The sequence below is a fragment of the Amblyomma americanum genome, chromosome 4 (genome assembly GCF_052857255.1).
Source record: "Amblyomma americanum isolate KBUSLIRL-KWMA chromosome 4, ASM5285725v1, whole genome shotgun sequence".
In the NCBI taxonomy this organism is placed as follows: domain Eukaryota; kingdom Metazoa; phylum Arthropoda; class Arachnida; order Ixodida; family Ixodidae; genus Amblyomma; species Amblyomma americanum.
In genome coordinates, this window is record NC_135500.1 from 177,541,784 (window position 1) to 177,566,644 (window position 24,861).

A 24,861-nucleotide genomic window follows, 5' to 3' on the forward strand; every position below is an offset into this window, starting at 1 on the left:
CCATTATGTGAATTTTTGTTTGATAATCGAAACGAAATCGTGCTACCGCTTTCAGAAATTAAACTCTCTGTTTTCAACTTCTCGCGGAACTGTCTGGATCGATCGAACCGACAAGCCGCACGCGGCGTATTTGAGAAAATCCATCTGCTGTTGCAGTCTTTGCGAGTGGAGATTTCGTCTTTCGGCCTTGTTCTGATCCTCACTAGAAACGACAAACTTTTTCTGCCCTAATATGAGATGTTACTTTATCTTGTTGATTCGGGGTTATTAAGTTTTCGTCTGTACGGTGCCGCTAATGAGCTCATTGTCAGCGTAATTTCAGTTACGACCTTAACAAAGTATTGCCTCTTTCATCCCACTTCGTTATCAGGAACGACATTTCAGCGGAGTCTATAGCGTGTTGATGTTTGTGCATCGCAGAAGACATTCAGAGGTGTAGTCTGCTCTCGGCCAGTGCGCAAAAATAAGGAAATAATTTTTTTGTCTAAACTTCTTTCTCAGGGCCCTCTCAAAACGAGAGGTTTTAAAAGGGCAATTATGAATATTTCATCAGTTTTTGTTCTTAATAAAAGTTGAATGTCTTTTTTTCTTTTTATGCGTGATTGTGATGATATTAGTTCAGCGGCAAAAACGCAATTACTGCGGAGGAATTGGGAGTTAATCATGAAATCGGTTTTCCGTCACTCGATTCAGACTAGAGATATTTGTGAGGACGTCGAGGGCATTTCGGACTCCTTGATCGTCACCGAACATGGGCGGCGGTGTGCTCTAGCCCCAAAGATCCGCTAATAAAAAGCACTTCACGTCAATGCGGTTTGCTTCTGAAAACGGCCGTTGGCGGCGCTACCCGTATTGCATTTTTTAGGGGGCTTTTGCAGCTATTGACGGCTCTTGTTGTCACTTAATATAGCCTGTTTCTCATTACAACGTGGTATTTTTTTATACTCGACAGCTTCAGTTTTTTCCCGCGTTCCTTTAAACTAATGTGTTGCAAAGCATGGTCAGTAAAAACGCGAATCTGTGCACTTATAACTCGGATACCTTTCACACACGTGGCTGACGATAGAGAAAACTCTATAGTAGTCAGGCATTCGGTAACGGAACAAGATCAAAAGCCAGGCAAACAAGCCACTTCCGTGAGCGCGTGCGAAATCTCATGGCTGACAAGACAGGAGAGAGACAGACGGAGTAAAAATTTATCTAAGGAAAATGCAACGCGCATTAAATTGTTTTTTCAACACAGTCATATCCGGCAGACAACGCACGTGCGGACCGTGCAGGTATTAAGGGGATTGTAATATGCAGATGCGCGTAGTCCTCGCACTTTTCCGGGAACAAAACATTGTCTTTGAAATCAGGCAGTTCGTCTTCGAAGCAAAGCCACTCGACGTCAAGAAATCTCGCACGAAGCGAGTCGACAGGTTCAGCGGACCTCTGGAGGTTTTGGTCCGGCGTGGCGTCGTGGGCGAATAGCGCTACGCTGGAGATACTTTTGCGGAGATCAGAAAAAAGCCCGAAAGTAAGCTATAATAACAAAAAAACAGAAGACGATAAAAAAAAGAACGAAATTTTACGCCCGGGCTCCGAACACAACACGAGATTCATTGCAAATGGAACCGGGAGGACCACAATTTCGCCAGGACGGCTCGCCGCTTGCTTTTCGTGCGCGCTCTGGTTGAGGAACTGTGCTGGTATTTTATACCGAGTGAAATCGGCAAAAAGAGAACAAAAGTAAATAGCTGTAACTGCGAAGGGTGGGAGGGGCGATGCATTCAGAGTACAAAAAAATGAAAAGACGAAATGTGTTCAGAGGAACTTGCAAGTATTGATTCGCACCGCGCTCTCCGCTGCCTCGCATCATGGCGAGCAGTCTCCGGACGTTGGGAAGCCTGAGAACACGATCGGTTCTCGGCGAATCTCTCGGCTCGCTTCAGTTCCGCTATTTACGGTCGCCGCCGTGCATCGCGATCGGCGACGAAAATAGAAATTGTGGCGCCTCCACCAGGGCCTCCTCGATTGAGGCCGCGATGCCCGGCGCGGCTTCGACTACGGAGAAGCGCGACACCGTCTCACAACGGCGGCGACCGTCGATGTTGTCGTCTTCTCGCCTTGTTCGCGCATGCAACCACGCGTATTCTCCCGGGAGAGAGCAGGCGGTGATCCGCGGAGGGAGCGAGTCCTTGCCGGCGAATTCTGGGGCGAGGTGGTTCTCGCGTGATGGTGCGGTCCCTCTCAGTTTGTTCGCGGCGACGAAAAAAAAAAACATGATTCACCGGAGCGTGCGTTCGGGTTCGATTCCGCGCGCGCAGAGATATGCAAGTTGTACGTTTCATCTCCTCCTCCCCACTCCACGGATATCGAAGCGCTGAATCGCCGCTCCTCCTCTCCTTGTAATGCGACTGCTCGTTCGTGCTGATTGTTCCTTTCTTTTCCTTCCCTACGCACTCTGTCGTTCGCCTCCCGGTTTCCTGAACTAGCTGCGCATGCGCATTGTATACACACACCTTTGAGAAACGCAGAAACGTGGTGTTATGAATTTTTTAAAATTTTACTTCGTCTTCTTGTTCTTTCTTGCTCCAAAGACCCCTCCTCCACTTTGAAACCTGGCTTCTCCTTTCGTCCAACGCTGCTCTCCATTCGGTGCAGCCGCGTTTTCGCTCCCCGAGCGCTGTCTCTGTCGTGTCTTCGAGAGCGTGTTCGTGGGCTTCGTCGACGTCACGTGAGGAAGGCATGTACTCCAGCGCGCACCCCGTCCGACTGCTGTGCGACCGCGAAATTTGCCGGTTCACTTCTTGCTGCGGCTCCTGTGGATTTGTACGTGCCTTTTTTTAAACCGATTTCGTTTCGCCAAGAAAGGAGCCTTTCGTCCGCGCCTCGTACTTTCCCTCTATTGCGATTCACCCGAGGGGAAAAAGTAGGGACTGATGACGAAAGCAGTGGGAAACCAATTTGTTTTCCCGCTTTCCAAAGGGAAGTTACCCCCGAGGGAGAATAGTGCGAAGTGGAGGGAAAAAAAAGAAAACTAGACGAGCGTGGTGCGTTTTGGCCCTGTACGATTGCTGGGTTTATTTTTACTCTGACGCTTTGTGCAATATTAGGCGTGCTGTACCGCTCACACAACATCTGAGGATAAAAAGTAAAAAAAAGCCTTTCTTAATGAAAAAAAAAGAGCGAATTAAACAACGTGATCACTGGAACGTGTACTTCTTAGAGAAAGTTCACTGAAAAACAGAGAGTGAGACGAAAAAAAAGAAAGCTGTTGGTCTTTTTTTAAATAACGGAAAGGAACAAGCTGGTCCTTCTTTACGTCTGCTCGTTCTAGGGATAGATGTGCCCCGGGGTGGAGAGGAAGATAGGAATTGATCAACTTGTATATCTGCTTCTGTGCTTCATTTCCCCTCTTATTAAATTTCACAACTTCGTTATCTGAAGGACGAACACGAGGCAAAAAAAAGAGCAAGAGAAAGAGGCGTTTGCGAGTTTTATGCGGGGTACTTGGTTCTTTTAGGCATTCTGCTGCGAAGGAAGATAGATGGAAGGCAAACATATAGAACGGTTCCGCGTCATGTCTCTGACGCCCGGTCATCTCTTCGCCATCTGTCGTGACCAGTGTAGCGCAAGCAGCGTCACCCTTCGCAAGTCTACTAAAACAACAGGCTGTGTAAAGGCTTAAACTACAAAACTCTTTGTGACATGCACAAGCACTGTCGCTTCACTTCCTTCTCTGCGCAAGCGGGCCGGCCTAACACTGCGCTCCGAAGAAGCACGGTTCGCCCGTAATAACTTTCCGCGTTCCAACGCGGGGCGAAATTGCCCTTCCAAGAATTAATTGCTTACGAGCGGAGCCGAGTGCGATGTTTTCATGCGCCTCGCGAGATTTTGCGAACGGCGCTGAAGTTCCGGGAATTGATGTGAGGATATACGCAAGGGTGTTGGGAGCGAAACATCTGGTCTGGACTGAAATGTTCACCGTGAAAGTAACGGCGAAGGAAAAGAAAATGTTTGGACAAACTCTTCATTTTCTCCGCCGCGTGATCGAGCCAGCAGCTGCGTATCTGCGCGTCGCTACCCCTCCGCCACTCGTAGACGTCGCGTGGCTGCGCTCTGGTAGAAGTGTTCGTAGAGTTTCTGCGTAGGGTCCCTAAAGCAAGGAGAGTCCCGAGCAAGATAGCTTTTTCAAACGCATCCAAGTTATGTGAGAAAGACACTCTTCTACACTGCAGGTGCACGGGTCGCAGTTGGGGCTAGATCGATAAACCTAATTTTGGCTGCGGGATTTACTTTACTGTGCACTCAATACTACTGCATCGAGTGAGAGAGCATGTTAATAAAATGACGTGAGTTCACAGGAGTCTATATAAGCTCAATAGTTGCTCTGCGATTGCAGTGGTGCCAACTAATGGAAGCACCATTACGCAGTGCAACTGGATTCTGGATAGTATTCTTGAGCAATAGTACCCAAGATCCCGAATTTCAAACCACCCAACTTAATTTGCCGAGTTTAGACATCAAGGAAGAAGGTATTTTCTTGGCCCTATTACAACTGAGCACAAAATAAAACATGTCGACCTGATGACATCCCAAACGCCTTCCTCTAGAGATAAGCCAAGTGGTGCACTAAATACATTTTCATAATCTTCACTGAAAGCCTCAGGACAGGAGTAGTTCCAAACGACTGGAAAATGGCTAAGGTGATACCTGTCCATAAATAATCAGGCAATGACCTCTGCGTGAAAAACTGCAGGCGAATTTATCTGCTATGTACTTACAGCAAAGTGATAGAACATTTTCTTTTTAAGCATATAAGCTCATTTCTGGAGGGCAGCAGTTTTTTCAGGAAAGCCAGCACCGATTTACGCAACGTTTAATGACAGTGACGCAGCTCATTCGTACCACAAATGAAAAGGACAGAGCCCCGCGGCTTCCCCTTTAGGTTTGCTTTCCCGCGGTGCACCCTCCCACGACATCGCCTCAAGGAGGGGCGCCACGTGACTTTCCCTGGTTAGCTACCCTAACTATCAAGAGAGGGCGCGGGCGTCATAGCGCCATAGAAATCTGGCCAGTAAGTTTGCCAGAGACAAGGAAGGAGAAAGAAAGAGCATTAAACGACAAGTTAAAAATGTCGAAGGTAAAAATTCGATGGATTCAATGAAAAAGAAGCATATTGTAGAACTATATCGATGCTGGAAAAGGCAGATCAGGAAGGAAACGTTTTATGATAACTCAAGAGGCAGTGCCCTCCTCTTTGAAGCTAGGTCAGGGTGTTTTAGAACGCGCAGCTACAGAAAAAAAGTTAACGAAGAAGATGACACATGTGCTGTGTGTGGTAAATCTGTAGAAACAATAGAACATCTCATTCTAAAAAGTGATGGTATCCATCTCGATGTCGATGCTGGCACAGTCACTCTTCCTGAGGCCCTAGGGTTTAGAGATAACAATAGTCATGTAAATAAGTCTGCGGTGGAAATTAGCCAAAAGCGATTGGAGGATTGGTGGCTCTAAAGGAGAGAGGTGACATAAGTTTTAAAGTGTAGGAAGACGTATTTTAAAGCAAAAGGCGAATTGTATTAACAACTTACAGCAGAGTTAAACAAAAATAAAGGAAAAAAAAACTGAGCATGGTGGCAACTTCCACTGCCCGTTTCAAAGGGGACGCTCCTACCTTCCATCCATCCATCCATAGTCGGCGTGATTACTGCGCGCGGGAGGGAGCGGAAACTCCGCCAGCGGGGCGACGCCTCGTGGGGGAGAACGTTCTTGAAGGTATTGGTGAGCGCTACCAAAATACGGAAAGGGACGAACACACATTTTGGTAGCGCTCACCAATACCTTCAAGAATGCATTTCCAACTAGCCCCAGTTGTAGCTCTTTTGAGAACGTTCTCCCGCATCGTGTCCCGTCCGGCTTCGGAGTATCCCCTGCCCTAGCAAGGGCGAACATTCGCTCGTAACCTTTCTGGTGAGTTGGACGACCTCGATTCCCTAGCGTATTTTGTTGCTAGCTGGCGTTAGTGTTGTACCAGCAATAAATGCCTTGCTTGTGTCGGCCAGAGTGTCAGTTCCTTTGTTCCCTCAGAGCAAGGCCCGCTGTGGTCCGCGTGCGCTTGGTAGCGTGCACGATCACGGGGGTGGGGTCCGGCGGTTTCGAACTGAGTCAGCCGCGATTAAGCGGGACAACATATTTATCCACCTGAACAAACCCCACAAGCGCTGAACAACGAATGTACTTGAATAACTCAATCTGATGGGCTAGTTATTAGTTAGATCGTGCTTTATTCAAGTGCATTTCTTGTTCAGCGCTCTGTGCTATCTGCATCTTCTTCCTGATTGTGTTCGGGCTGCTAATACATATGGCTCGCAGTGTTGTACTGCCGCGCAGGCTTGTTGAAGTCCAATGAAGAAAAAACAAAACAAAGCCTGCCGAGCTGTCATTTTGCGAAGTCCCCGCTGTTGGCGCCGTATGATAATCATGGTTGTACTGTATTTTCCAGTAATTTCGGTCGCACGATTATGTCACAAACTGTCCGAACTCACAGAGGACGAAAGGGGAACCGCCAAAACGTAGGAAACACAGTGCGCGAGGCTTTGCACACACAGTGCGAATACGGAGTTTCTGTACTGATGGCTGCATCGCAAGAACCACAACCGAATGATGGCAGATCTCTGACGTCAACATGCCTTTATGCTGCGCTACAGCTGTAACGCATAGCGCGGGATTGGTTATGGAACCTTTTTTTTTTCCTGTGCAGTTACGCACTTCATCACTGTCTCATCAGACGAAGAGAGTCCGCTGAAGAACAAAAAGCTTTCTCAGTGTAATCTCCAATTACTCCTGTCGTGAGCCACACACGGCCACATCGTCTAACAAATCACCTAACTTCCTCACTCCACTTTATTTCCTGGCTTCATCGAAAACGTTTTTCATTCGTCGGCATCCAGTCAGCCTCCCTTATAGGCCAGACCAGCCGTGACTTCTGGGCGCTACCTGTCACGCCAAACTTCCTCATCGTTATATCTGCGAAGCTACAAGAAAACGAAAAACAAGGCAGTGAAGCGGATGTTACGCAGCAAGAAAAGCCCCTCGTTTTACAAGTCCATTCATGTGCCAGAGCAGCAGTCAGAACTGCTTGAACCGGTCTCTCCTATATGCAAACCCGAGATCCCGTGCTGGTTTTGTACCGAGGCGCTCGTTTTGTTCAAGTGTATGTTTTTTGGCCTACATATTTAGCGCTCCGTTTCAGAGCGACAGCCCCGCATTCAGCCGAGATTTCAATAGGGCAGCCTCTTGAAAGGCCGCCACGCGCATCGATTTGAGATTCGAAGACATCACTTACGACTCTTTTGCGATTCAAAACGACTGATTTGCGTTCCAGTCGGAGCATTAGCATTACCTTTTTCCCGACAGACTAAGCTGTCTTCACTATGCCCGACCCATGTCTGCGTCCGCTTTTTCCGCTTTGGCAAAGAAATGCACTAAAGGAGTTATACAGGGCCCACGTCGGCACCGGTGCAGCATAAACGCACGTCAAAGATCACTTTAGAAAGCCTGGAGAGCGTGGCGCACCTACGCAGCAGCGTGTCGTCTGATGGAGCTGGCGCCTGCGTGTTTCGGGGATGTCACGGAGCTCTTGAGCCTTTGGCGAGAGCTCTAAATATTCTGGGCTTCGCAGAGCCCTGGCCGCTTAATGCAGGCTGTGGAGAGCGGGCTTTTTAACGTTGTGATCTGGAAACGATGAGTGTTACTTTGCCGTTAGGTAGATTCTGGTGAGAGGAGATTTATGCTGGCAGCAGATACTGCAGTCATGCAGAGAAGGGATTAAAAGAAATAGAAGTAGGTAAAATGAGGCAGACTGACGTGAGATATAATGCGGTCTGTACTTTCGAGAGCAAAGTTGCACAGAACTGAAAAGAAAAAATTAAATGTTTAAACAAAAACAAAATGAAGCAAAAAGCAATTTTTTTTTTCATTCCGTGGGTATCGTTTTATGTGAATTGCAATGCATGTAATTTGAAGCGACGTTCGTGCTTACGACGTACCAGGTATCATTCCCACATTTGAGGATACTTACTAAGGATGACACGCCGGTTTAGGTTTTAGCGTTTGTCTGCCCACTCATCTTCGACTGCGGTTAGAGCTACACAGCTATTCATTTCTCACCTGACAGACATGCTACTCTTTTTTCTGGTGGTCCATCATTTGCGATAATTTCGCTTTACTTAAACAGCTCCCATTAACTTTTTGAATAATACAGGTGGTAATGCTCATCTTTATGCTCAAGCTAGTTCTCTAGAAATTTTGAAACAAGCCAGTGTTGTCACTACAGTGAAGGCTTAGGTTGCTTTTACACAAATTTTGCGGAGTTCATGCTCAGTTGCCCCTTACGCAGGCCAAACCAGAAAAAAAGTAAATGTTAGATTACTCAAATTCAAGAGCGCGCAGGAGGTGCGTAAATTGACGAAACCTTTTCGAATCAATAGCTCGAACACTCACTCCGCCTTAGTTGGACAGTGTAGGAATGCACCTGAGAGCCAAATGAAAAAGTAGATGAAATATTCGAAAGTGGGTCGTCCTAACACGCTGCTTCCTCCATCAAATACGTGTAAGTTGGCGCCGACAGCCAATGTACGTCACTCTTAAGGAAAGCACGACATTTTGATTGCTTCATTGATTTTGATTTCTTAGGGATAGTATACAGGCTGGATTCAAACACAAAAGTGAAAATATTCGCTTACTGAAGCCGCATATTTTGGTAGACTGATAAACAGATGATAAAAAAAACGACACAGATTGCCAGAAAGAGGGTTATATTGCCTAAGGCAAAGAGGAAAAGAGCGCACAGAAGCAGAACACGCAACAATTCGATTAATCGACACGCGATGTCCACGAGCACGGGCACTTAACGACTTTTGCCGATAAGAAATTCGCCACCGGCCATCTGATGGGCCCAGAAGTTGCGAGAGAGAGGGCGCCGCAGGTGCTTTTCTTTCTCGCGAGGTTTGCGTAAGCCTCGCTACTACACGCAGTCACAGAACATCTCTCGATACCAATTTTAACAACTGCACAGAAAGAAAGAACAACTTGGCTCATTCCGCACTTATCATTGCCTTCATTTTATTTCTCTCTCTCGCCACCCATTAGTGGCCGTCACTTTCTGCTCTTCCACCACCCGAAAAAGCTATTGCCGGCACTGCAGTCTCCAGCCGTTGCTCTCAGGGAGGACGAGACCTACTCGTTTGTGTACATTTTCCCCAGGAAATAATGTCACGGGGTCTTTCCTCCGAGCTACCGGCTTTGTCTCGCGAACGGTTCGTGAAGTTTTTTTTGGTGCGCAGGGTTAGTCTGGCTACAATTCGGCCCGATATTTTAGACGGAAGGAAACCTCTTTCCCTGGCGAAGTATTTGCCCTATCACGAGTTTCTTGTTGAGCGAGTTGGGCATTCCGAAGGAAGGGACGTCTTACTGCTGCCGTATGCAGATTTTCTCATTGCATGCCGAGATAGTGGACGCGAGAAGGCTGATGTTAAAATACTTGATTTTTGCAGTGAGTTCAGCAGAAGCAGCTTGTTACGTAAGCAAACCAAATAAGCCAGGGGTGATTTTAGCCATGGAAAGCAAGCAGAGATTTTCGTGTTTCTACGCTGCAAGAAATCTCCTTACAAATGATGATAAATTGATGATGGATTAATGATAAACTGGGATAAATGTGCACAGGAAAAGATGCAGCGCGCTACCAGTGAAGACAGAACCGACAGTGACGATAAGTACCTCTTTCTATGGGATGTCATCGGTGTTCGCGTAAATCTTGTCTAAAATTAGCCTTGATTGTGGCAGGTGGCCCAAATGCTAACCCTGACGACGAGCCCTTTGTTGTCAGACAAACGAATTTTAAGGACTTGCCATAAGTTTGATAATGTTCGGCAAGTTCGCTGCTTCATATTGGCGCTAAGTGGTTCTCGCTGTTGCAACAGGCACTTGCTTATGTGCGCCAAAGAAAATAGCGCAGCTTGCCGAGGTCAGATAGAAACGGTGATGTTGTGTGTAGTTTGCACGAGGCGGAAAAGTGCACGGCTCGCAAATAGCACTAAGCCTTCCGTTCTCTAGTTTTCACTGTACTAGGATTTGTTTATTTCGTCCTGGGTCGCGAAAAACACATCGTTTCACCTACATCGTAAGTGACTTTTGCGTGCACTGTTTTTTACGTTCAAAACAGGGCTTAAGAATGAACGCCAAGTGGCACGGCAGCAGTTAGACTTAGAAGAAGATGCCTGTATGCTAAAGCAATCTCGAAAATGCATTTAGTCAACGTTGCGGTTTCGGTTTTTACAATTAACGTTTTTGCTATTTGCGATAAAATGAAGACTACACGAATACCTGCGTGGAGCACGCTCGGCCGCTGCCGCTGACGTCACCGGTCACGTAGCTTCATGTGATGTGACGTCAAGGCCACGTGATTTCACACGACGCCATCATCACGTAACTGGTCACGTGATGTGTGAAACCATGATCGACACCGCTGCTCATGCGTGAAGTGAGCCACTACCAGCTTCGCTATAAACAACCGCTTGACAGAGCACTGTCTGGCAGCTGGCAGGAAATTATAGAGGCAAAAAGTGGAAGAGGAGGAGAGGGGGGGGTGGTGTGGTAGTGCTATGATGGATTTCATTCGAGCTGATGTAATGTTTAATGCAAACCCACAATAAGTTCACGCAACACGAAAATGTTGCGTGGAGTGAGCCTTTTTTACAGAAAAGAAAAAAGAAACGAGAAGAACAGGTATGGGGTCGTATTAACAAAATTGTGGAAGTAAAAGGTCCATATAGATAGCCGGCGCACACGGACGTTGCCCAGTTACCATTATCGGACGAGGACACCACCTGTAAGTCGTTTGAGCCAGCGAGAGGGGCGCCGGCCAATGGCGGATCGCACCAATGGACGACCCGTTTTGTGAATCTCGATCCCAGATCTTCGCAGCACAGGCGGCAGATTTCGACCCAATGCTTCCGACCTCGTATTTTAAGACGGGCAAACTTGCCTACGTTTTGGACCTCCGCTTGGTGTAGCGGTGTTCCTAAAAAGTAATAGACCAACGGTTGTGCTGCATAAAAGTCGCTGACAATCTCCATGGGAACGGACAAATAAGCGTTGGCCAGTGCGACACAAGCCAAGCGTCCTTAATAGGCATACCAGAGCACTGTAAAAAAAAAGAACTAAGCTGGCCTCTTCTCTGTTTTCCTTCCATTTTCATAAGTGCCTCAAAATGTACCTTTTAAACGGTTTGTGCCACTGCGCGTTTAAAGTCAGTTTTCATGTTTTCATGTCAGTTTCTATCTGAGTGAACAATATCCTTACTGATTAGACCCGCAAGCACCTTTTTGTTGTGGGCAAAACAAGCGTTTTTGAGCTTTATGTATTATTTAAATGAATAAGATTAAATATGAAGTCCTCCTCAACGCGCATGGTAGAAAATGTGCCCACTCTCAGAAGAATTGATCAGGTTTTGCGGGCGTAACAGGAAATGTGAATATTAAAGATTACAGCGGAGACACTCGTATTATATAGACGTCACAAGATTTTGCTTAATTCTCTCTTTATTTACAACGGCCACCTACCTTGTGCATATTCGCAAACTCTTAATACTTCAGGAACTTTTGTTCATTCGAGGATTGTAAGCAATCGTTACAATTTCTCCTCGTTTAGCGATAGCAACAAGCTTTTCGAACAAAAGCATGCACTTATTTCCTGCAGGATTTTTCGTAACAGCTATGGGTTTCGTTCTGTAAACACCTCTCTTTTTTTTTTCGCACAGCTATTACATAACAACATGCTAAAAGCAGAAAATCAATCCCTCACCTCTTGGCGGCTAAACACGTATGTTATTGCAAAATGACGAAAGAGCCTGGTTGGTGACATTTCCTGTTCGAGGACTTAAAGCACGAGAAAGAAGGCGGAGAAGGTATAGTTCAAATTTTCCGTCCTTTTTCTTTCACGAAATTTTCAATGTTCCTCGTCCTTTTTCTTTGTTACAAAGAACAACAATTCGAGTATCTGTTCAGCGAACAAGCACTGTCTTCCAGAAGGGCCTAGGAAGCTTTCACTACTTTTAGCAGTTAAGCATAGTTAGCGGCGACTCCTGAGATGCCTTCTCACCATAGCACACTAATGAAACTGCCGGCACAGAGGGGCATCGAAAAGACGGGTTAAATCGCGCCAGTCAAGCAGAGGCTAAAAGAATGCTTGGTGGGTTGGCGACCAGGCGCTGGCCTGGCTAGACGGTTAGGCCGGAAATAGCGCAGAAGACCTTTACGCAGAATATAATTGCCAAGGTATCGGTCGAACAAGAACCGTTCTGTAGCTTTTTGTTTCTGCTGTCACTCCTTTCATGCTGAACACGGCGACGGAGGCGCTCAGGGAGTGGCGCTTTTTAAAATGAAGACTATTGTAACTTTGCACGTCTGTTGGGCGAGTTGGTTCATAATTTCTGCGAACGCAAAGAGCGCTATGCTCCAGTAGTATACTTGTCACTGTTCGATGTTATCCTCTGTTCGGGCTCTTTAAATTCACAGCCAGGAGGTGTGGCTCTTCTCATTCTGATCCCTGACAAGCTGGCATTTCTGTAGCTTCTGCAAAACTGCCGGACCGTAGCGGAACAGCGCATTTGAAGACGCAGCAGCCAAGGCTTGACGATGGACGTGCATGGTCGAGGAAAGGTGGCCCGGGCAGCCAGGCACTAGCAATGCAGAAGCTCACCCGTCGACGACCGAGGAGTGATGAGCACCGGGCCGTGGTGCTCTTCCTCCCAGGCGGTGACCACCACGTGGTGGCTCACATGGGTGGGCACGGGGCAGCGCACCAGCAGAGCTCCGCCCCGTGGCACCGATCCCGGGGTGGACCACATGCGCAGCTCCCAGTCCTGCGCCACCACTGCGCAAGTAAAACAGAGCGACAGATGAGAGAGAAAGATTGCGATACCAGCGAAGACTTAGCCGCTTGGAGTTTAAAGAGTATTGAGGTGAATCGCATGAGTGACTATAAGAAATAAAAAAAACTATACTATCAACAGCAGAAGATTACGAGATGCGGTTGTGCGGAAGAGAATTTATTTTTACGCAGTATCGTACACCAATAACAATAAATATCCGAAAATTTGCCGGGACATGCACGTTCCGTCCACTTGTAATAATATCAAGTGAGTGAATCATGGTTTAGAGAAACAATAAATTCTCCTTAATGAACACGCACCCACGTGAAGTTCAACGATGCTAATACGGAGGCCAGTTGGTTCATCATCTTTCCAAACGCATACGAGTCATAGAACTGAAGAGGACACAATGACAATCACACAAGTGAAAACTTACAAGTGTATGCTACTTATGGAATAGGGTATCAATAAATGGAAAGTATCATAATTAAAAAAATACCGTCATGCATGTACGCGACAAGTTCCGTATTGTCCACAAATCCGCATTTGCACCTTTATCATATCTGACTCGCTTTTTGTGAGCCCGATGGATGACGTACTTACACACGTTCCTTTGTCCGCTGTTTCTGCCAAAAAAGCTTCCGCAATTGCCCTTTGAATTCGTTCTTTTCCCTTGCCTGTTATAACAGTTTTGTGTAGTAAGGTTTGCTATTCTGTCTGCACCGGCTACTGTGCTGCGCTGCATTTCCTGGATAGGTGGGTGTCATCATGAGGCTACTATAATAATAATAATGGCCGGAAAAATCAGCCACCCAAGAAATCTTCCGCAGCATTGTAGCCAGTACAAACAAAATTACAAAGCCTTGTTAGACAAATCTGAAAAACAAAGAAAGATTGACATTGATTATTAGACAAAGGAAGAATTGAAAGAGAAACTGTGGAAGATTTTTAATAGAAACAACGGAAAAAGAACGCTTGTAAGTACATCACCTGTCGTGTTCATAAAAAAACGAGATATGATAGAAGTGCTGATGCGGAATAGTGGGCATTATGGAAATAGTCACGTGCACGCATGGTAAATTTTGGTCATTATGACACTGTCTATTTATAAATACCTGCATTCAATAAGTAGCAAACAGTTGTAAATTTATGCGTGTGTCGGTGTTACTGTGTCTTCTTGTGTTCTCTGAGTAGCATATACGCTTGGGCAGTAAAAGTTCTTTGCCGATAGTATGGTTTTTCTTACATGTATTCAGGTTAGGTTTTTGTTGGCATGTGCAGTGTTTAGAGTGTAGTCACTCAGGTCTCCTCACCTACTGGGAGTTTGGTGCATCCTTCAGTCCCTCTCCAGAGCTTTGCAAAAAGAGTACGTGTTGCAGGTTACCCTGACTGATTAAAATGTTTGTTTACATATTATAGCCTAAATCATTTAAGAGATGATAACACGAAGACAGACTGCAATAACCGAATAAAAACTGTGAGAAAAGAAGACATGATGATTGCATAGACCGACACTGCTGCACATTGATAACAGCTACAGCAAGCTGTTTTAAATCAGGAGGATAAAATTGAGACCCGATCTACCGCGTGATATGAGCCGGCAATTCGGTTTTAAAAGGCAGCTTGCCTTATCCCTTAGGCGACAAAGACTTTATAGTGGTATCTATTAAAGCGAATGGAACGAATACACACAAATTTAACAAAAGCGCACAGCTGAATAGGTAATTTTGATCCCGTAGTGGCCTTCACTTTTAAGGAAGCACAATGCCATACAGGGCTATCAAACATAGAGTCCCCTAAAAATATATGTTGGTGCCTCTTTAGGTGAGGCAAGTTCAGAGAAGTGACCCAAAGCGGGAACCAGACCGGAGAGGCGTAATTTTCGTCAGAGGCCTGCTGTAATCGGGATATCGTCTGATTAAAGCCCAGCTTGCAAGAAATGATTCGTTCGACGCTGCGGCCCGGTGTGTGCATTTTCCATGTCTTAATTAAGCACGCCTGAGGGCGAAATAACATTTTTTACTAAATAATAAAAGTGTACGAACAGAAAGGCTCGTTTATCCAATGCTTCTTTTGTACTGCCCCTTTTACTGAGTAGAAATGCATCTCGTTCAGGATCAAAGACCACGTGCAGTGCAGTTAAAAGATTTTCAGGAAGCGTTGCAAACGGAAGGCCGGTGATGACAGCCTTCCTGCGGAGAGTCTGCTTTCCTGCTCGTTGAAGGTCGGAGAGAGACTATAGATTGAAGACGCACCCGACCACAGTATGGAACATTTTCTAAAGCGAAACTTTACAGAGCTGCAAGTGAATTCACTCTGTGCAGCTTATTAAAGAGTATGATTTGCAAGTATGACTCTCTTTCCTACCAGCGGACATAAAGTTGCTCCTTTAATGTACATGTGCGCATGCCGGTAGTTCATTACAGGCACATGCATGTAGAAAATTTTATTTAGCGCCTCTAGAGCAAGATCATTAAAAAAAAACGTTTTGCAGAAGATACTGCCAGTATCCGAATTCCGTCATTTATCCTCAAACTGTCTGAGTAGGCAGAAAATATTTTGGCTGGTAGTACTCGAAAAAGTGTGGCTGTTCAGCTGACATGCATGAACTTTTGAATCACGGTCCTAGAAACACGCGTTGACGCGACGCACGCTTATATCGAGCACTTAAGAACGTTGATTTCTTGACGACATCGTTGCTGCAAATTTTTGATGTCGAATTTGTTTTCTAAGAACAAAAGTAACTATTTGCTCTAAAGTTGATTTTTCATTTGCAGGTAATGCGATCTTCATAGCCCCGACGAAACCATAGCAGCAGTGTTTTAAGAATACGGGGTTGGTTTATCGACGGGAGCAAGAATTTTTTCTGGGAGTGTACTTTCCTATTCGCCCCCTTTAACTGCTGATTCATTTTTGTGACACCTTTAAGGAAGTCAAGACGACAGGGCAGCAAAATTACACTTGTAGTCATAAGCACTTGTGCGCTACCTTACGTGCGGTTAAAGACGTCTGGTCGTCTGCACATTGTCTGAAGTTGGAATATATATGCCTTGCTCATACTTGCGACGGTGATTTCATTTTTTTTTACCCTCTTGTAAAAAGGGAAGCACAACTGTGGACAACCCCCTTTCACTTGGTTGTGTTATTGCCAATACTTTTTTGCTTGCTTTTCAGAATAATAATTGGTTTTTGGTGGAAAGGAAATGGCGCAGTATCTGTCTCATATATCGTTGGACAACTGAACCGCGCCGTAAGGGAAGGGATAAAGGAGGGAGTGAAAGAAGAAAGAGAGAAATAGGTGCCGTAGTGGAGGGCTCCGGAATAATTTCGACCACCTGGGGATCTTTAACGTGCACTGACATCGCTCAGCACGCGGGCGCCTTAGCGTTTTTCCTCCATAAAAACGCAGCCGCCGCGGTCGGGTTCGAACTTGCTTTTCAGAATAAGCACCAATTTCGTAGTTGCTGCACTGCCTGTTTCACCACAGAAAAAAACTTGTTCGTGGTTACCTATTTCTTTTTCATCTTATTTTTCCCTAAATGGAGCGGCGCAATATAATTAAAAGGCAGTGTGACATTCCTTGTGTGTGCTACGAGGTACATTCCTTGTGTGTGCTACGAGGTACATTCCTTGTGTGTGCTACGAGGTTCCGCGTTCGACGGCGCGGCGTAGACGGAGACCCAGATGACAGCGGCATCATCAATTACCCAGCCATGCTCTTTGAGTGACGACCAGAACGAAGGGACCCGCCGCCGTGACAGCGGCATCATCAATTACCCAGCCATGCTCTTTGAGTGACGACCAGAACGAAGGGACCCGCCGCCGTCGCCGCGGGGAAACGGGCTTATCCTCCCCAATTGGCGTGGCAGTTCCAGGGGCGGCCCTCGCGAGCACATTCCAGGACAAAGGAACTGTCAGCGGGCCAGAGCGCGCCTTACCACAGCCGACGCTATGCGCTACCTCGAAGACAACATTCTTTCCCTCGGACTCAACACGTGAGGGGGGCGAGACAATAAGTGCGGTGGTATGTTTGTGCGCCCAAGTGAAAGCCCTAGCCCCCCCTCCTTCCCCTCCGGCGTGGGCGTCCTCACCCTAGGGGGTGCGGAGAAGAGGATATAAAAATCGAGAAGCAGTACGGAAGAGCGGAACGCTCAGGACGACATCGTTCGCCAAGAGGGCCTTCAGCGCCGAAGCCCGACGGCGTGCAGCTTCTGCCAGCAACCGCTCGAGCCCAACTCCGGAGCCACTCCATCGCCCCCATGAAGTCGTCGGCACGTAAGCTCGGACGCCCCAGCCTCTGATGTATAATCTTAATCATGTGTAATTATTGAATATACCTGTTTGTTTAAACTGAGCCATACGGTGTCTCTTTGCCTCTCCGTCCCGTGTGGACCTGCGCATTATGGGGGTCATCACACTGGTGTCAGAAGTGGGGTCTCAAAAGCAAATGTCCTCTGAATGCTGCGACATTCATGACTTCAAAATTGTAATCAAGAGGGAATCACGGGACTGATTGTGGGACTTTTACCCCCATTTGAGAGGCTTGAGGCACCGGAGGGCTTGAAAAAAAAAATGTCTTTATCTGAGGGAGCTCCCACTCCACAGCCGTCGCTCGGAGCAAGCATGCTGGCATTAGGAAGCGTCATTCCGACGTTTACGGGAGATAAGACAGGGGTTCCAATCTGCGATTTCTTTTCCGTGCTAGAAGAGATTGGGAAAATGGGGGGATGGTCCGATGCTCAAATGCTGGGAATGGCGAGGTGTAAGATGGCAGGAGCTGCTCATGATTTTGCATGGCGAGACGAAAAAGTAAAATCCACAAAATTATTTGCGGAATTTAAGAAGCTCGCGTTTGAGCATTTTGACACTGAACCACGTCACGTGCGAGTACAGAGGTTCCGTGACGCCGGACAGATGGTAGGGGAGGACGTGCGAACGTTTGCGTCGCGGCTTCAGCGCTTAGCGCGCGATACGTTAAGCAGGGAGGAGGAAGGAGACCAGCTTAAGAAGAAATACGCGGAGGATATACTTAAAGAGGAAATGACCGCTTTGTTCGTGGCTGGTCTGCAAGACCCCGTGCGCCGGTTCGTGCTCTCGCGCAAGCCGAGCAATTTCGACCAAGCCGTGGAGGCCGCATTGGATAAGGAACAAAATGAGGCGTTAACGACAGCCGCAGCGAGAGTACGCGTCATAGAGAGAGCGGTGCTCAACCCTGAGGTTGCTCTCTTGACAGAGCGGTTAGATCGCTTAGAACAGCTGCTATCTCAGCAGGTAGAACGCCAGGTTGAAGCGCGCGCTCAACAGCGCCCATTCGCTGGAAACCGGAGACCGCCACAAAGCTACAGGCGCGGTATGCGAGATTTTGAAGAAATCGTATGCTTCGATTGCCAGGGTCGCGGACACATCGCCAGGTTCTGCCAAAACGTGCGCCGTGGGGAGCCACAAAGAGAAGCAGGCGAGACACGCCCTAAGCAAGCCTACAGCGGGGCTCCAGATACCGAGACAAAAAACTAGATAGTCCTCCCCAGCCTGAGGAGCGTGGGGAGGGAGCAGTGGATGATGAGGTGGTGGTAGTTTGTGTGGCCGACGAGGCATGCCCTGTTGTGCGTTGCAAGTTAAATGGTTGTTGCATGGAATTGTTGATAGATACGGGGTCAAAGGTGACATTGCTTAAGGAGAGCAGTTTTAACACGCTTCGAAGGAAGGGGGACCGCGAGGTGTTGGAAGCGTCTGGTGGTATGGCAACCAAATTTGTAGGCATAACGGGGGATCCTCTTGGCATAAGTGGACTCTACCGGTTACACTTCTCTCTCGGCGGAATTGCATTGGAGCACCCCTGCTACGTATGCCCGGACACGGTGTCTCTGCCAAACGGAGTGTCAGGTATATTAGGGAAGGATTTTTTGAGAAAAGGGAAGGTAGTAGTCTCATTCTCTGAGGAAGAGGTTAATGCGGGCGGATCAAAAGTTCCGTTTTTGAACAGGAGAGGGGCTGAGATTCGCATTACCGATATTGACACCCGTCAAACAGTGCGATCATTGCAGAAGGTATATTCGCGGGTTGCCGTCAGGCTGGTCGATGAGGCGGTCGTCCTTCCTTGGTCGGAGCACATTTTGTACGCGTTTGTGCCTTCAGATGTAGAGAGCGGCGCCGTGGGAGTGCTTGAGCCGGTCGACTCTCTCAGCAATGGCCTGAAGGCAGCCGCGTGCCTCGTGACAGTTAATGACGCCCACAGAGTGCCCCTATGGGTGGTTAATTGTAGCCAGCAGCCACTGAGCCTTCCCAAGAACAAAACATTGGCTTTCTTCACCTCTGCGATAGAGAAACGTGAGCCCACCGATACGGTACTCGCAACTGTAGAGCATGCTAGTCCTTCGGCTGCTCCAAAGGTGTCGTTCGATCTTTCTCACGTAAAATCCAGGGAGAGGGAGGCTCTGGCTGGTTTGCTGAACGACTACTCGGAGGTATTCGCCGCGTCCAACCTGGATTTGGGCTGCTGTGGCGTTATAAAGCACAGGATAGAAACCGGCACTTCATCGCCCGTTTATCAGCGTGCGTACAGGATTCCTTACTCCCAACGTGAGGAGATAGAGCGGCAGGTGCAGGACCTGATTGATCGCGGCATTGTCGAACACTCAAAGTCACCCTGGGGAGCACCAGCACTATTGGTGGAAAAGCCAGATGGCTCGTATCGATTGGTAGTGGACTACCGCAAACTAAATGCCGTAACTCGTATCGATCCATACCCCCTCCCCAATATACAGGAGACGCTTTCTCAGCTGGGCTCTGCCAGGTACTTCACGGTAGTGGACATGGCGGCGGGATTCTGGCAGATAGCAATGGATCCGGCAGATGCCGAGAAAACGGCATTCAACACGCCCTCAGGGCACTATGAATGGAAAAGAATGCCGATGGGTCTGGCCAACAGCCCTGCTGTCTGGCAGAGAACCGCTGATGTTATCCTGGCAGGTCTTCTGGGGAGGCTGTGCTTCGTGTATATGGATGACATTATCATATACAGTGACAGTTTTGATAACCATTTGCGCGATATTGAGCAGGTTTTGGTGCGACTAAGAGCAGCGGGTCTCAAGCTGAAGCCCTCTAAGTGCCAATACCTCAAAAACGAGGTGAAATACCTCGGGCACGTTGTTTCAGCTGACGGCGTGCGACCGGACCCTGAGAAACTAAGGTGTGTCTCGGATTTTCCATCCCCGACTAGCGTCCGCCAGGTCCGGCAGTTTCTCGGCCTGATCGGTTACTACCGAAGGCACATAGAGGAGTTCGCCAAGCTCGCTAAGCCGCTCACCGCCTTAACAGCCAAAAATGTCGCCTTTCACTGGGACGAGAACGCGGAGAATGCTTTTGGGGCCCTGAAAAGGAAGCTAATGAGTGCACCGCTGTTGCGCCACCCGGATTTTAATTTGCCCTTCGTTATGGCCACAGATGCGTCAAAGTTCGCAGTTGGTGCCGTGCTATCTCAGGTTATCGAGGGCAAAGAACATCCCGTTGCTTTTGCTAGCCGACAGCTGAGCCCCACAGAGCAAAAGTACGGAGCTACGGAAAGGGAGTGCCTCGCCGTTGTCTGGGCAGTAAAGCACTTCAGATGCTACCTTTACGGCCGCAAATTCAAGCTAGTCACAGACTGCCATCCTCTGAAATGGGTGATGAGTGTCAGGGACCCTAGCTCGCGACTCGCTAGATGGAATCTACACCAGCAGGAATACTGCTTTGAAGTTGAGCACAAGTCAGGAAAGACACATCTGAATGCTGATGCACTCAGCCGCACAGCTGCCGTGGCAGCTATAGATGAGTTTGTCCCCGTAGTCGACCCCGCCGAATTAAGCACAGAGCAGTGCAAAGATCCTGACCTGAAGCGAATAATCGAAAGCTTAGAGGGCGCACCGTCTCACCCCGAACAGCTAGGTTATTTCATTGACAAAGACGGCACCCTGTGTCGGCGCACGAGGCCAACCAGGAAAGGGAGACCAGAGAAAACCGCTTGGGAGAGAGTCGTCATACCTCGGTCGTGGACAGAAAGGGTTCTTCGCGCGTTTCACGATGCGCCATGCGCCGGTCATTTTGGCGTAGCGAAGACACGCAGGCGTGTGGAGCGTTTGTACTTTTGGAGTGGCATGCGACAGGATGTTAGAGACTACTGTGCGAAGTGTCATTCCTGTCTCGAAAGAAAAACACCCAAGGGACGAAGACCAGCTCCAATTCAGCCGTTCTCTGAGGTTTCGGCTCCCTTCGAGCGGACAGGTATGGACATAATGGGCCCATTGCCCACGACCACTTCCGGAAACAGGTACATTTTAGTATTTGTCGATCACCTTTCAAAATACGCGGAAGCGGTAGCACTCCCAGATCAGAAGGCAGACACGGTTGCAAGAGCATTTGTCGAACAGATCGTGCTCCGACATGGACCCCCGAGGCAACTCTTGACAGATCGGGGAACGAACTTCGTGTCGCAGCTAATGAGGAGAGTTTGCGAGCTGCTTAAGATCGCTAAGAAGCAGACAACACCGTACCATCCGGCTTGCAACGGCGCGGTGGAGCGACTGAACCAAACCGTGGCCGGGTTCCTGTCGCATTTTGTTTCGCGCGACCAGCGGGACTGGGACTTGTGGCTCCCGTATGCAATGTTTGCCTACAATTCCGCAGCACACGAGAGCACGGGCGAATCGCCATTCTTTCTTCTCTACGGCCGAGACCCGGACCAGCCTAGTGAAGTGCCAGAGGGCCCCCGTCGTGTCCCATACGCTTCACTGGACGACTATAAGGTTGAGCTAGAATCGCGCTTGCAAGTGGCGAGGGACATCGCAAAGGAGGCCTTAAAGAAAGCGGCGAAGCGCAGGAAGGAGGTGCACGATCGCAGTGCTAGAGACGCGCCGTTTAATGTGGGGGACAGCGTGTACATTGAAAACTGCCAAAGGCAGATTGGGCTAGCTCGTAAGTTCCAGACGAAGTGGAGAGGACCGTGCGAGGTTGTCGAGAAGCTTTCTCCGGTAAACTTCAGAGTCCGAGACGTAAACCGGCGCTTGATAAGGATACACGCAAATCGCCTCAAGTCGGCACCGGTTCAGTATTCACGAAATGAGGAAAGGGAAAGCGCGGATTTTGATGGGGACAGAAGTGAAGCGGAGCGCACAGATAGTTCGCAAGAAACGCCCTCTCCTGCATTTGTTCGGCAGGCGCCAGAGGTGACGGCCGGAATGCCACCGGATTTACTTCATGCATTGCTAGAAGAAGAAGCGCGCGAGGTTGCCGCGCAGATAACGCCAGGAGAGGCTCCTGCCACGAGCCCTCGCGAGTCCCAAAGCAGACAAAGGGTCACAGACTTACTTAGTATGACTCATGAAGGCCGATATCCGCTGCGAAATCGGAAAGCTAAGTCGGACTAATGGCGTAAACAGAGCGGAGTTTTGAACTGGTTAGAATTGTGTAATGCCACAGCTCATAACATTGCTATGTGCTTATGTGTTAAGTTATCGGAGTTGGTAGTTAAACCTTTCTGTCATTAAGTAACACCTTCACAGGAGAGCATGCGGAGCGCATGAAGAACCTGCCCTACTTCCTTTCGTTATCTATATTTTTGTCTGTGCCGTGATCGTGCTAGAAGTGGGAGCTCCTTTGTAACTGTGGTAAATTTATTTCGTCCAGTTTGGACTAGAAAGGAGAGGCTTGGGTGCTGAGTTTCATGTTTATCTGTAAAAGAAGATCAGTGCTGCCCCTGGAGACGCCAGTTATGACAGCGGAGGCATATGGTGTTGTGCAGTGGTGTTGAGTGCAGCGAAAAGTGTTTTGTCGGACGCACTGTGCGAGGCGATTCAGAAAGACAAGGGGAGCTGCGTGGACTCAAATGTTCGGAGAACATTCTTCTGGAGGGTGAGCGAGTGTGACATTCCTTGTGTGTGCTACGAGGTACATTCCTTGTGTGTGCTACGAGGTACATTCCTTGTGTGTGCTACGAGGTTCCGCGTTCGACGGCGCGGCGTAGACGGAGACCCAGATGACAGCGGCATCATCAATTACCCAGCCATGCTCTTTGAGTGACGACCAGAACGAAGGGACCCGCCGCCGTGACAGCGGCATCATCAATTACCCAGCCATGCTCTTTGAGTGACGACCAGAACGAAGGGACCCGCCGCCGTCGCCGCGGGGAAACGGGCTTATCCTCCCCAATTGGCGTGGCGGTTCCAGGGGCGGCCCTCGCGAGCACATTCCAGGACAAAGGAACTGTCAGCGGGCCAGAGCGCGCCTTACCACAGCCGACGCTATGCGCTACCTCGAAGACAACATTCTTTCCCTCGGACTCAACACGTGAGGGGGGCGAGACAATAAGTGCGGTGGTATGTTTGTGCGCCCAAGTGAAAGCCCTAGCCCCCCCCTCCTTCCCCTCCGGCGTGGGCGTCCTCACCCTAGGGGGTGTGGAGAAGAGGATATAAAAATCGAGAAGCAGTACGGAAGAGCGGAACGCTCAGGACGACATCGTTCGCCAAGAGGGCCTTCAGCGCCGAAGCCCGACGGCGTGCAGCTTCTGCCAGCAACCGCTCGAGCCCAACTCCGGAGCCACTCCATCGCCCCCATGAAGTCGTCGGCACGTAAGCTCGGACGCCCCAGCCTCTGATGTATAATCTTAATCATGTGTAATTATTGAATATACCTGTTTGTTTAAACTGAGCCATACGGTGTCTCTTTGCCTCTCCGTCCCGTGTGGACCTGCGCATTATGGGGGTCATCACAGCAGGAAACGGTGATAGCTGCAGCCAACCCAGACTTCCGACAGCGTAAATAGGCGAACTCGTCCGCTCCCCCTCCCTCCTCCTCTTTCATACTTTTATCCCCTAACCTGAACCTCTCGGCTCTCTGGACATTCTTACTTAAAAGCTCCGACAAAACGTCCCACTTCTTTCCCTAGCAAAGGAAGATTACTCTCTTCCACCAAAGTTTCTGCTGGAGGCGCATGTTACTCGGGCGCATGGTGTACCCAAAGCCAGCGGACGGACAAATAAAAAAAAATTAATTTAACAAGCATGATAAATTGTCCGAATACGCAACTTTTATACAAAGCGTCGCGAAGCTGTTATCAAAACTTCCGGATCTTTCCACCCTTTTTTATACACACGACGCAAGTCAAGTAGTTTTTTCTGAGAGCGCCAAAGGATTTTCGGATGGAAGTGAAAGCGAGAAAGAAGGTGGCAGCGATGATGCGGGTTACAAGCACCAGCGGTGAAGGTGCGGCACGTAAATTGCCTTCGCCCGAGACTGAAGCGCCCCCTGGCTGTCGATCACGGCTGCGCGGGGCGGCCGTCGCAGTGATTAATGGCGTATGCAAATCGCTGCGGCCGCAGGCCTCTTCGAGCTCAGGGAGGCGAAAGGAGTGACACCATCCGCTTTGTCGCACATCGCCACATTTCGGAGGCATCATTCGCCGCCTGGTGTTAGTTTCTTTTTCCGCTCTTCCAGTACACTGCGCGAAGTGTGTTACAAAAAAAGTTGATAGTTCCTGCCTGGGGAAAATGAAAGGTGCTTTCTTCTTCTAATATGGCAATTTATTTTCCCCGTAACGTCCTGGTTCTCTTGCAACCATGTTTATCCTTTGCGTAAAGATGCGTTTTGTTAACTTGCTCGCGCCTTCGATTCTACTTCTGTCACATTGCAAGTGTGAAAGATAGTTGCTTTTTATTCGCATGCCGTGAGCGTTCTCTTAACGCGTTGTTACATTGTAGCCTTGTTTTTGTCAAGGAGCGAGAGAGAGAGATAGAGAGAAAGAGAGAGAGACAAAGCGAGAGAAAGAGAAAGAGAAATAGATATATAGATAGATAGATAGATAGATAGACAGACAGACAGACAGACAGACAGACAGACAGACAGACAGACAGACAGACAGACAGATAGATAGATAGATAGATAGATAGATAGATAGATAGATAGATAGATAG

General features: G+C 48.4%; 1 protein-coding gene across 1 annotated transcript in view; it reads right to left on the reverse strand.

Annotated features, from left to right (window-relative positions):
* LOC144128754 (cell adhesion molecule Dscam1-like) overlaps positions 1-24,861 on the reverse strand; it is a 188,500-nt gene that overhangs the window by 61,617 nt on the left and 102,022 nt on the right. The window contains exon 4 of the mRNA XM_077662411.1: positions 12,748-12,921. Within this exon, the coding sequence (XP_077518537.1) occupies positions 12,748-12,921 (174 nt within the window). The remainder of the gene's footprint in view (positions 1-12,747; positions 12,922-24,861) is intronic.